General features: G+C 52.8%; 1 protein-coding gene across 3 annotated transcripts in view; it reads right to left on the bottom strand.

The window, feature by feature from the left end:
* Positions 1-97: 97 nt before the first annotated feature.
* Snapc4 (small nuclear RNA activating complex polypeptide 4) overlaps positions 98-11,060 on the bottom strand; it is a 21,208-nt gene continuing 10,245 nt past the window's right edge. For 2 of the 3 annotated variants that reach the window (XM_013355165.2, XM_026778750.1), the window contains exons 14-23: positions 9,098-9,192; positions 8,018-8,097; positions 7,404-7,763; positions 6,324-6,651; positions 5,921-5,991; positions 5,293-5,403; positions 4,395-4,422; positions 2,365-3,809; positions 1,411-1,532; positions 98-889 (exon numbers count right to left, since the gene is read on the bottom strand). In XM_013355165.2, the coding sequence (XP_013210619.1) occupies positions 1,419-1,532; positions 2,365-3,809; positions 4,395-4,422; positions 5,293-5,403; positions 5,921-5,991; positions 6,324-6,651; positions 7,404-7,763; positions 8,018-8,097; positions 9,098-9,192 (2,632 nt within the window). In that variant the 3' untranslated portion in view covers positions 98-889; positions 1,411-1,418. The remainder of the gene's footprint in view (positions 890-1,410; positions 1,533-2,364; positions 3,810-4,394; positions 4,423-5,292; positions 5,404-5,920; positions 5,992-6,323; positions 6,652-7,403; positions 7,764-8,017; positions 8,098-9,097; positions 9,193-11,060) is intronic. The other variant, XM_026778751.1, reaches the window with a different exon arrangement.

The following is an 11,060-nucleotide window of genomic DNA, read 5'->3' as shown; positions in this document are numbered from 1 at the left end:
GAGAGGAGAGCTGTCGAGTCTCTGACCTCACTTCCTCTTCCGCCCAGCATTCTGCTCTGTTCAATCCTCCCACCTACGTTCTAACCTATCGGGGCAAGCAGCTTCTTTATTTAATTAACCAATGGCCTTCCTCCATCAGATAAAGCACACGTAAGAACCACTCCTGGAGAGCCAAGGGGCTCGGGACTCAGAGAGTCGGGATCATAACAGTGACTAAGAAAAGCTAGAGGCTAGACCCAATTGGGTCTTGGGTCCATGCCAAAGACATGCCTACCATCATGAGGGGAACTGCTGTTGTGGCGGATGCTGGTTCTAGGAGCCCCAACTAGGAGGTATAGGCCAGCTGACACATTTTCACGAAATGGAAGAAGAGCTGTTTCTCCGTTCTCCCTGCTCTCTGGAAAAGTACTGGATGCAGGGGCTGCATGGGCAGCCAAGGGTGTGGGAGTCTCAGAACTGGCAGGTGACCACATCCTTAGATGCTGGTGGGTACCCAGCCCTAGATGACAAAAACCACAAAAGGCTATGCGTTGCTTTAAAGTAAAAAAATAGACATTTACTTTATTTCTTCAAATACATGGATTTTCATTTGTTAGCAGTTAAGCCTGTGACCATACGGTCACTGTTGTCAGAGTCCCTGTTGCTGGCTGCAGACAGGTTACTCTGCAGGCCTGCAGCTTCCTGGCCTCCGCTTCCTCTCGCAGACGGTTGTGGACTTCTGGTCAGGCCTAGGCCCTGCCTCTCGCCTGGTGTAAGAGTGGGTTTCTGGCCCCTTGAGTTCTTGTGCTGAATCACAGGGATACTCTTGACAGTGTTCTCACCGTAGCTGGCCCCCGGCTCCGGGACAGACCCGCAGGTGGTACTGCTGAGGGCAGAAGCTGGCACTGCACTGGGGACAAGCAGCACAACTTACGGTGGCTTCACAAGCCAACGAGAACATCCCAGACACCCACCCCTCACAGTTCCAATGCCTTCTTTGCTTACCCTAGCCTCAACCCAGGGACTCAGCAATGAAAGCAAGGTACAGCCTGGAGTCTGTGATCAGAGACCACAAGCAGGTGACCATGCTGACGGGCTGCATGTGGGGAGCAGCTGAGACTCAGGCTGAGACAAGCTGTCAGAGAGGATGCTCTGAGGAGCTGACACCCCAGGGAGGGGACAAAACCCAGGCAGAGGGAGTAGTGCCAAGGCCTTGCGGCACACTGAGCAACATGGGGCTTCAGGTAGAAGCCTTGCCCTGCCCTGCCCGCATAAGTCCAGCCTTTGGGTAGAAGCTTTGCCCTGCCTGCATAAGTCCAGCTTCAGACTTGATAGCGCTATCCCAGCCTCAGCTCAGTGGGAGGCTGAGGGAGCCCATACTCTGGATTCTGTCTTCCTGGTGGCAGTGTGGCAGGCTCCATAGAGACTCACCTTGTGGCTCACAGCAGCCTCTGTGTCCGTGAATGGCAAGCGTGCCGTGTCCTAAGCACATCAAGGTCATCAGAAGTACTCAGGTGGGAGGGGGAAGAGTCCTCACAAGAACCTGGAGCTCTCTGAAATAATAAAAAGCCAGGCCAGGGAAGACAAGAGTGATGACAGCCAGAACAGGCAGGCAATGGGGAAGGGAGGACAACCCCCACCGCCACCAGCCCGAATATCAGGGACAGGCAGTTGCTAGCATATGCTTCTCCAGGACAGGTACATGGGAGCAGCTAGGTCTAGCTTTCTGCAGTTCTGCCCCTCGGGTAGGGTCTCCAACCATTAGGCAATCCCATGGTAACCACTCTCCTGCTCTGAGGTGCTGACCAAGGGAGACAGATTCCCAGGTCCCCTTGGAACTAAGGTAGCACGACCAGGCGTGGAGCGACAGCTGCGTGAAGGTTCTTACATGTCTAACCCTTGCGGGGAAGAGGCCGGGTAGGGCTCCCTGGGAGTAGCCAGGAAGGGCAGGAAATGGGTCCTATGGGAAACAGACAATCTTGCCAGGCCCAGCTCTGTGAGCAAGAGATGCCTGGGAGGAACTCTGTACCCACGAGAGCACACACAAGGGCAACTCTCACCTCCACTATACCCACAGCCCATCTCATGTGTCACGTGTCAGGCCTGCCTCTCTACCTTGAGTTTGGGTGTGTGGTATGTGCGTGAGGTGGGGCTGTCCCAGTAGAAGGCTGTCTCCCTCTTCTGCTACAGCCAGCCCAGGAGAGGCAGCTTCTGCTAAGCCTGTTCCCAACCAGGCAGACTGGACGAGCTTCCTCCTCCTTCAGAAACCCACAGAATACTCCCTTGCACAACTTCCACCCGCCCAGCTTAACACTCCCAGCAAGCCAGACACACACAGGAGGGCCAGGTACTGCAGGACTCGTCTGCCTGCCCCAGCATCCTTACCTGTATAGCAGCTGTGGCTGTTGGGTCCGCTTGTACTCTACAGGTGGGGCAGTCCAACTGCGAGGCCCTGTCCTTGAGTTCCAGGTCACCAAGGTCTTCACTGTCACTTTCAGAACCAACAGCCATGGCTGCTGACAGTGTGGTAGGGACACTGTTGGGAGGCAGAGTGGCCAGGAGAGCGGGAAGGGAGAAGATAGCCAGGAAACGTGTCTTCAGCAAGAGGTAGGCTGGGTTGTCCCGGAATTGCCTCTGTACCAGTTCCAAGGAAGTCTGTAGGGCTCCAGGCTTGGGCTCAGTTTGGGACCCAGCTGCCTGGCTGGCCACCAGAGAAGAAGCCTTCTGCTCCAAGTCCTTTTTATGGAGGAGGAGGCTGGACAATGCTCGCAAGCTGCACAGTGAAGGGGGCTGATAGGGCATCCTGCTCCCCAGCGGGGGCACACAAGCGCCTTGGCAGCCTTTCAGCCACGCTAGTGTGGCTGCCTCACTCTCCTGGGAAAGCAGACTTAGGTTCAGGGTCTTCTTTTCGTGCCCAGATGTGGGTGGTGTTTCGTGGCCTTGAGGACCTTTGGGTTCTGTGTCTGCACTGACCGGAAGCTGTCCCTGGCAAGCAGGAGTCATGGCAGGGGAAGGTAGCTGTTTTGTTGGTGGTCCTACAGTCTCGGGGGCCATCACTGACTGGGGGAGGCCCACCACAGCTGGTACTGGGACAGAGAGCAGCTTCTGAGTTGTGAGTACCCAGTTGACAGGCAGGCTGGCCTTGGCTGCCAGGGGCTGCCTACTTGCCTGTGGGCCAAGAACTGGTGGTAGACTGAGGGGCTGCATAGGTAGCTGTGTGGGGCTGGGGGCTGCTGGGAGAAGGGGCGGGCCCTGTTTCTGGGATGTGGCAGAGGCCTGAGACTGTCCAAGAGTACTTGGGGGGCAGCTTGTGGGGACCTGCATGGGAGCTGGGGCCAGGCTCCTAAAAGCAGCAGGGGCTGCAATATGGGTCCCTTTGTGGGAAGGATTTAGGGGAACAGTTTGCAGGGTGGGGGGCTGCTTGTCTGTGGCTGAGATCCCAGCCACCTGCCAGGAGCCCGAAGGACTTGAGCTGACCATCACTGGGGTCACAGGAACAGCGAGTTCTACACTGGATGTTGCAGGGCCTGCTACGGGGGAACCCTGGGGGGCTGGCAGCAGAGGGGGCTGGAGGATCACAGGTGAGGAAATCAGCAACTGGCTATTGATGGCGGTGAGGGCCTGAGTGGCCTTCTTGGCACAGGACTCACGGAGCCGTTTTTCACGAAGCAGCTCAGATACAGTCTTGGGTTTTGGCCGGAGGCCACGTGGGGCTGCTACAGGAACTTGGGAGGAGGCAGCCGAAGCACCGCAGGATCCCAGCTGTGGACGCCCTTTGTGGCTGTCTCTCTTTGCAGTTTGCTGACCCGGGATGCTTGGGAGGAGGCAGCCTAGAGGAAGAGACAACTATCTTGATAAGAACTTCAGGCAATGTGCCTAGGAACACCAGCAAGCCCATGTGTGGAATTTTAGCTCACCTCATGGGCTCCACCCAAGGCACTCTGTTCACAGAGGGCAGCAGGTGCCAGAGACAGCCCAGTCTACATTTTTTTAAAATAATTTTTATTGTTTGTGTACTGATGTTTGTGTGAGGATGCTACATTCTCTGGAACAGGAGTTCCAGACAGTTGTGAGCTGCCATGTGGGTGCTGGGAATTGAACCTGGGTCCTCTGGAAGAGCAGTCAATGCTCTTAACTTCTGAGCCATCTCTCCAGCCTCCACCCAGTCTACGTCTAACAAGCTGTGAGAGAATGGTTTGTAAACCTCAAAGATGCTCAAAACCAGGACTGCTGGTTCTCCCAACATGTGACACAACATGGTGCCTCGAGCCCTCAGGGGCTGCCCAAAGTTGAAAGTCCATACAGTTCCAGGCCCTTCTAGCCTATTCTCAGGGCCACTGGCTGTGCTGCTAGAGGCCGTGGCTCAGATGCAGAGCATTTCCCACCATAAGAGAGAAAGATGTGGCAGGTGGTACCTGTGCTGTTCTTGGCACTGGAGGACACCTGTGAAGACAGTAAAGTCGGTCTGTAGAATCTTTGCCGGATCCCATTAGTTCTTCCCGCTCACCACCCACTGCAACTCTGGGGCTTTCCTGTCTGCACTGAGCGCAGGGGACCCGGGAAAGGACAGCCGCTGCTGGAGGCTTTCAGGACAGCTCCACTAAAGGCTGCTGGCCAGAGCTCATCAAATCATCACTGGACAGTGTGGGGCTTAGGGGCTACGGGCACCAGAGTGCTCTTTTGGTTACTGCTTCCCCAGGTGACAGGGCTTCAAGCTAAAGCCTCCCCCAAACTGAACTGCAGCTGGTAAGCTACCTCCCTCAGACTCTAATCAGGCCTCCCGTGGGGCAGCTCACACAGATGCCTCCCTGAGAAGGTATGGTAAGGGATATTCTGAGGGAGAGCCAACTTTTCTAAGGAAATGCCTGGAAATTGTTCCTCCAAAGAAGAGCTGAGACACCAAATCTGGGCCACCATGGGGCAGGGGTTGGAAGTATAGTTGTTCTCACTCCTTTTTTTCTTTTTTCTTTTCCAGTCAGGGTTTCTCTGTAGCTTTGGAGCCTGGAACTTGCTCTGCAAACCGGGCTGGCCTTGAACTCAGAGATCTGCCCATTATCCATCTCTGCCTCTCTGCCTCCCGAGTGCTGGGATTAGAGGTGTAAGCCACCACTGCCTGGCTTGCTCCGTTTTTTTTTTTTTTTTTTGAGGTTAGGTCTCATTATGTAGCTCTAGTTGGCCTGAAACTCATTATGTAGGCCAGGTTGGCTTTGAATTCACAGAGATCCGCCTGTTTCTGCCTTCCGCGTGCTTGGATTAAAGGAGTATGTATGCCACTGTACCCAGCGTGACCTTCTTGTTCCCAGTGTCTGTTACCTGCAGAAGATGTGGTTGGGGGTTCTGGGTGCCAGGCTGGAGCAGTGCAAGTGACTGGGTCTTCCTTTCTCGAACTACCTCCATACAGCCTGCAGTATCAATCTGCAATAGCTGAGAGACCTGAGAATAAGAACCTCCCCGCAATGATGGTCAAGGAGATGGAAGGCAGTCCTAACCATGGCTGTTCCAGGAGTAGATCCAAACTCCTAAAGCCTCTGACTGCCCAGGGAGGTCAAGACAATTTCACAGCCTCTAGCTTGGGCCTAGGCTCCATGCATGCTTCTTCACCAGTATAGAAGAAAGCATACCACATAGTTCAAAGAGGGAATGTCTTGTCATTTTGAATGTGGATTATCTGTATGAAACATGAAATATACTACTAAACCCTGAAAAAAAAAAAAAAGAAGAAAGCAGACACTGGGCAGTGGTGGCGCACATCTCTAATCTCACCACTTGAGAGGAAGAGAGTTCGAGGTTAGCCTGGTCTCCAGAGAAAGCTCCAGGACAGCCTCCAAAGCTACAGAGAAACCCTGTCTCAAAAAACCAAAAAAAAGGAAGAAGGAGGAGGAGAAGAAGGAAGAGGAAGAAGAAGGAGAAGAAAGCAGACAGCAATCTGCTAGGCGCTTACCTGAATAAGCAGTGTGAACACCGGAGTGCTGGTCAGGCGGGCGCTCTCTAACTGCATCCTGATGCCGTCAGCTAGAGGACAAGGGCAAAGCACAAAGTAGCCCCAGTTTTGAAGCTCCCCAACAGCAGCCTTAGTGTTCCACATCGCCTCCGAGAGCAGAAGGTAGGGCCCCCTAAGCATCTCACTACTACCCCAGATCTAGCTGAACCTTGTTTCACAAGGGCAGGGAGAAAAGGGTGGCCCAACTGTTCATCCTCAAACCCTTCGGCGACAGTCCTATCTGTTCTTCATGGATCTGCCTCTCCACAGGTCCCTCCCCTGTGGTTCCCTCTGCCAGGAGAAGAACTTCCAGGGCTTGTTCCCACCCCAGCTCCAGAAAGGTCCCAGGAGCCCTGGATCGTACCTTGAGTTTGCACTGCTGCAGGCCTCCTAGGAGCTTGTGTGCAGGACAGGTTGATGTCACCCACCCAGGGTATCACAGCCAGCAGAAGCCTGTGTTTAAGGAGCCTGCGGTGCAAAGCCTGTCTCTTGCGTCTCAGCTTATGCTCTAAAGTTCCACGCCACAGCTGCCGCAGATGGGGCCCAGCCACACCGTCACCAGGGTCAGACCCCGAGCATGAATTAGGCAGGGGTGGCTGCATTGGTCTTTTCTTCACCAGTGTGTGGCTTTGGGTGGTTGGGCGGGTCCTGACCAACTTCAGCATTTTCTCTAGGGGCACTTTCAATGCAAGCTGTATATCAAAAGAGACCACGTAAGGCTGGCTGCAGCAGAACCTGGTGCAGGTGTAACACCTCCTTGTGAGACCCCAAAGCATACATCATGAACACCACTTGCTATTGGGAAAGCGCTCTGTAGTAAGACAAGTACGTGGTCTTCAGGTAGGGTCTGGCTCAGCTCCTTCTCTATGAGATGCTCTGGTCCACATGGCAGGCAGTGCCATGGCTGAGCTAGCTGCGCCATCCTTCCAGCAATGCTCTGGGCAGAGCAGCCTACGCAGCCCACAAGGCTGCTCTAGTCACTGCCAGAGCTGCATCCGGCTCCAGGCCCCAGCTCTGAGGCCAGAGAGAGACAGGCGGATGCACATGAGAAGCCAAGTTAGAAAGACACTGCCCAAGAACACCTTCTGGACTCAGCAGCTGGAGGTGGAAACCGCCCTCTCAGATGCGCCCTAAAGCGGATGTCATGACTTGGGGACAATAGAGGCTGCATTGTGAAGGCCACTACTACTGCACAACTCTGAAATCAGCCCTAAGCAACACATTTTAGTGAACAAGAGGACATGGCTGTGTCCAGGTCAGAAATCAAACTGTCCAGAGTGTCAGCGTTAGTGACCACTAGGAACACAGAGCACTCACTACTCCCCTTTCTCACGTTTAGGGTGCACTGAGGCCTACCTTGCTGGCTGGGTCTTCCATGTTTGCTAGTACTGGACCCTCTTGGAACAGTGCTGTGGGGCTCACAGGGCATCTGCACCTGGCTTACCTCAGGAGTGGAGACAGTGGTGGAATCTTCCTTGTGGTGACTCTGAGTGGCATCAAGCGTGTAGGACACAGCACGGTGTTCTAGGTAGCGTCCTGCCCCTTCTCTCTGGGACTGGCTGGTGGTCTGCCTGGTAGGAACCCAGAGGTCAATGTCTGGCACTCTGTGCTGTGGAGGAACCAGTGCTCTGCCATTCTCCAGAGACTCTTCCAGCTCCATTTCTGATCCCGAGTCTTCACTACTGCTGCTGCTGCTGCTGCCGCTGCTGCCACCGTAACCCTCACTGTCGCTGCTGCTGCTCGAGCTCCACTGGCTACTGTGATGGGGCCTCCGCCCCCTCCTCCTCTGGAGATGCTGCTTCTTCTGAGGGGAGGAAAGGAGTGCTTCAGGTCTCAGCTGCCCAGGTGTGCTATGACAGGCAGGTAGGCTAGCCTTAAAGAGGTCCCGGGCATGAACACCTCCAGGGTCAGAGCACACTGTTGCTGAGGTATGGTCTCCTGAAAAGGAGGGCCAGAACCTGCGTGCTCCCTACCCTCCCCACTGCTCCGCCCTTGCCCAAGCACTCCCGCAGGTCATGGGCCTTCCACCTGAGCAAAGCAAGCAAACAAATGTCTCACCCTGGTCATTATTTTCCACTTGCTCAGACACTGGGAGCCTGACCGATGGGGCAGTTCAGAAGCTATTCGTGCCCAATGACCTGCAAAAACAACCACACTCCATTGAGGCTAAGTTATCAGGATGGTCGTCCCCCATGTGCTTGGCCAGAGGCAGTTCCTACTGAAGCCAGAGCACCTGTGTTTGGCAGGATCTGTATCTCAGGGCTGACCAACCCCTTGAGGAAGTTCTGGCACACACAGGTAGGAAGGTGAAGTCACTCCAGGCCCTGGTGCATCTGCTGTACCAAGGCTCTGAAGAGACAATGTCAAAGCTTTGTTCCTGTGCTGCAGAGGTACACCTGGAGGTCGCACTTATGGGGAAGTGTGACAACAGGTGTATTTTGCATGTCCCAGAACAATAGTTAGCGTTTTTCTGAGGTGGTATCACCAGTATCAGCAAGATGTAGCCACAAACACCCACTCCTGCTCTGCGTAAAGTTAGGAAATACTACAAACACCAGTCACGAAAGATGTGACTGACATCCCAGAGGCTCCTCTGCACAGAGCACCAGAGCAGCCACCGAAGACAAGGGAGCAGGACCAGAAGACTCCCAAAGGGTAGCACAGCTGTGACAATGTTAGGCAACATAATGACTGCAGGTGCGTGGGTGCACACGAACATGGAGGCCACAGGTGAATCTTGGGTAATGCTCATGAATGGTCTCTACCTGGTGCTTTATAGTTATTTGTGTGTGCTGTGTGTTTGTGCCAGGATGAAAGGTATGTATCACTTTGTCTGCTTCCCAATTTCCTGTAGTGACTATCACTCGTTTGTAATGGAGAGCATGGGGCTGGAGCCTGGAGGCAAGCCTGTCTAGCCAGCTAAGGTCCTGGATTTCATCCCCAGCACCAGCACTAAAACAAAAGAGCATTTGCAATGGGGAGACACACTACCGCACGTTAAGACTGAGCCTGAGGCAGAAGCTGACACCAGGAGAGCAGCCTAAGATCTGAAAAGATGCAGGTCTCCAGATGGTTGTGGGGATTCCCAGCATGTTCAGAGTCAGCAGCGACAGGAAAGACAAGTGCCCAACAACTCACCGACACCGTATTTTTCTATTAGTTGGATCAGCTGCTGCTCTTCTTTTGCATTCCACCGTCCCTTCTTCAGGTTGAAATGTAATCTTCTGATGTAGCTGGAAATGGTGTGCAAACAGAGGGACAGTTTAAGACCCACCACTGCTCCTCTGTCTTCTCCAATAATTTCTTAGACCGACACCACAAGCAAATAAATAAATAAAAATAAAGACAAGCGCCAGACGGTGGTGGCGCATGCCTTTAATCCCAGCACTCGGGAGGCAGAGGCAGGTGGATCTCTGTGAGTTCAAGGTCAACCTGGTCTACAGAGCGAGTGCCAGGATGGGCTCCAAAGCTACAGAGAAACCCTGTCTTGAAAAACAAACAAACAAAAAAAAAGACAAGCTGGACTTAATCAAACATTTAAAAATTTTTATGCTTTAAGGCAGTGGTTCTCAACCTTCCTAATGCTGTGCCTCTTTAATAGACTTCTTCATGGTGTGGTGACCCCCAACCATAAAATTATTTTTGTTGCTACATCATAACTGTAATTTTGCTACTGTTATGAATTCTTATGTAAATCCTGTGAAAGGGTGATTCAAATCCCAAAGGGGTCATGACCCACAGGTTGAGAACTACTGCTTTGAGGGCTCTGGAAAAGAAAGAAGAGATGAGCCATTGACTGGCATACCATGCAAATCCTGCACCTGACAGGGACTTGCATCCAGAATGCATAAAGATGCACATAACCCTCACAAGCCAGTAATGCAAAGACAAGTAATTTAAACCAGTCAAGGCACTTGACAGATGTTTCTCCAAAGAGATGCACACATGTAAGAAACCAGTAGGCCCAGCAGAGGCTCAGCAGTGAGCCACAGGGGCTGCTGCGAGATGCTACTGCGGGAGGCTACTTCATGGGCACTTAGAAGGTGCAGTTCCAAGCAGAGACAGGGACAACAGGAATACATGCTGGGGTGAAGACAGAGTGCCCCAACACTCACATGCTGCTTGTGGGAGCACACAATAATAGGGACACTTTGCACAAAGTCTAGCAGCTTCCAAAAAAGCCAAACACAAGAGTCACCGACTCAGGAACATTCCTGAAATAAGCATGTCTTGAGAAACACTTGTCCAAATGGTCAAAATGTTCAAGGCTCATGCACCTTTGAACCAAATGAACAGAAACACAGCATCTATAAGAATGCCCTTCCTAGCCGGGCGATGGTGGCGCACGCCTTTAATCCCAGCACTCGGGAGGCAGAGGCAGGCGGATCTCTGTGAGTTCGAGACCAGCCTGGTCTACAGAGCTAGTTCCAGGACAGGCTCCAAAGCCACAGAGAAACCCTGTCTCGAAAAACCAAAAAAAAAAAAAAAAAAAAGAATGCCCTTCCTTGCAAACGCCAGAATCCAAATTTGCATCCCACAGTTCCTATTGACAGTGATAAACAACGTTCTATAAACATTCTTGTCCGGTACAAGAGTTTCTGCCTGGGGCACTTGAGTTTTGCAGGTAGAGACTGCAACATCTCACATAGTGCTGCCTCATGCTCTGGATTCTCCAAAGGCCGTGCTCTGCTCCCCAGGAGCACTTGTTACTGTGCTCTTTTGTTTCTGTTTGTTTGTTTTGACAGCTGCCCCTACCCATATCTGTGTGAAATATTTCACTGTGGTTCTGACTTGCATTCCTGAAATTAGTGACTGAGCATTTTTTCATGGGCCTTCTGGCTACTTGTGCATCTCTGGAGACAAGTCTACTGACCTTTGCCTGTTTGAATGGGGTTCTGTGGGGTTAGAGTGTGGACTGTAGGTGATTTACATTAACAAGGTAAAGTAAAACATGTCTGAACAAACCACTGAAAGAAAAGGAGAGAACCCTAGTAGGCTGATGGGGACCGTCTCCCCAGCAATGTGGGAGGACCTGATGGGGACCGTCTCCCCAGCAATGTGGGAGGACCTGATGGGGGCCGTCTCCCCAGCAATGTGGGAG

The sequence above is a fragment of the Microtus ochrogaster genome, chromosome 4 (genome assembly GCF_000317375.1).
Source record: "Microtus ochrogaster isolate Prairie Vole_2 chromosome 4, MicOch1.0, whole genome shotgun sequence".
Taxonomy (NCBI): Eukaryota; Metazoa; Chordata; class Mammalia; order Rodentia; family Cricetidae; genus Microtus; species Microtus ochrogaster.
Note: the sequence above shows the minus strand (reverse complement) of the source record. Positions and strands in the feature narration are given on the sequence as shown.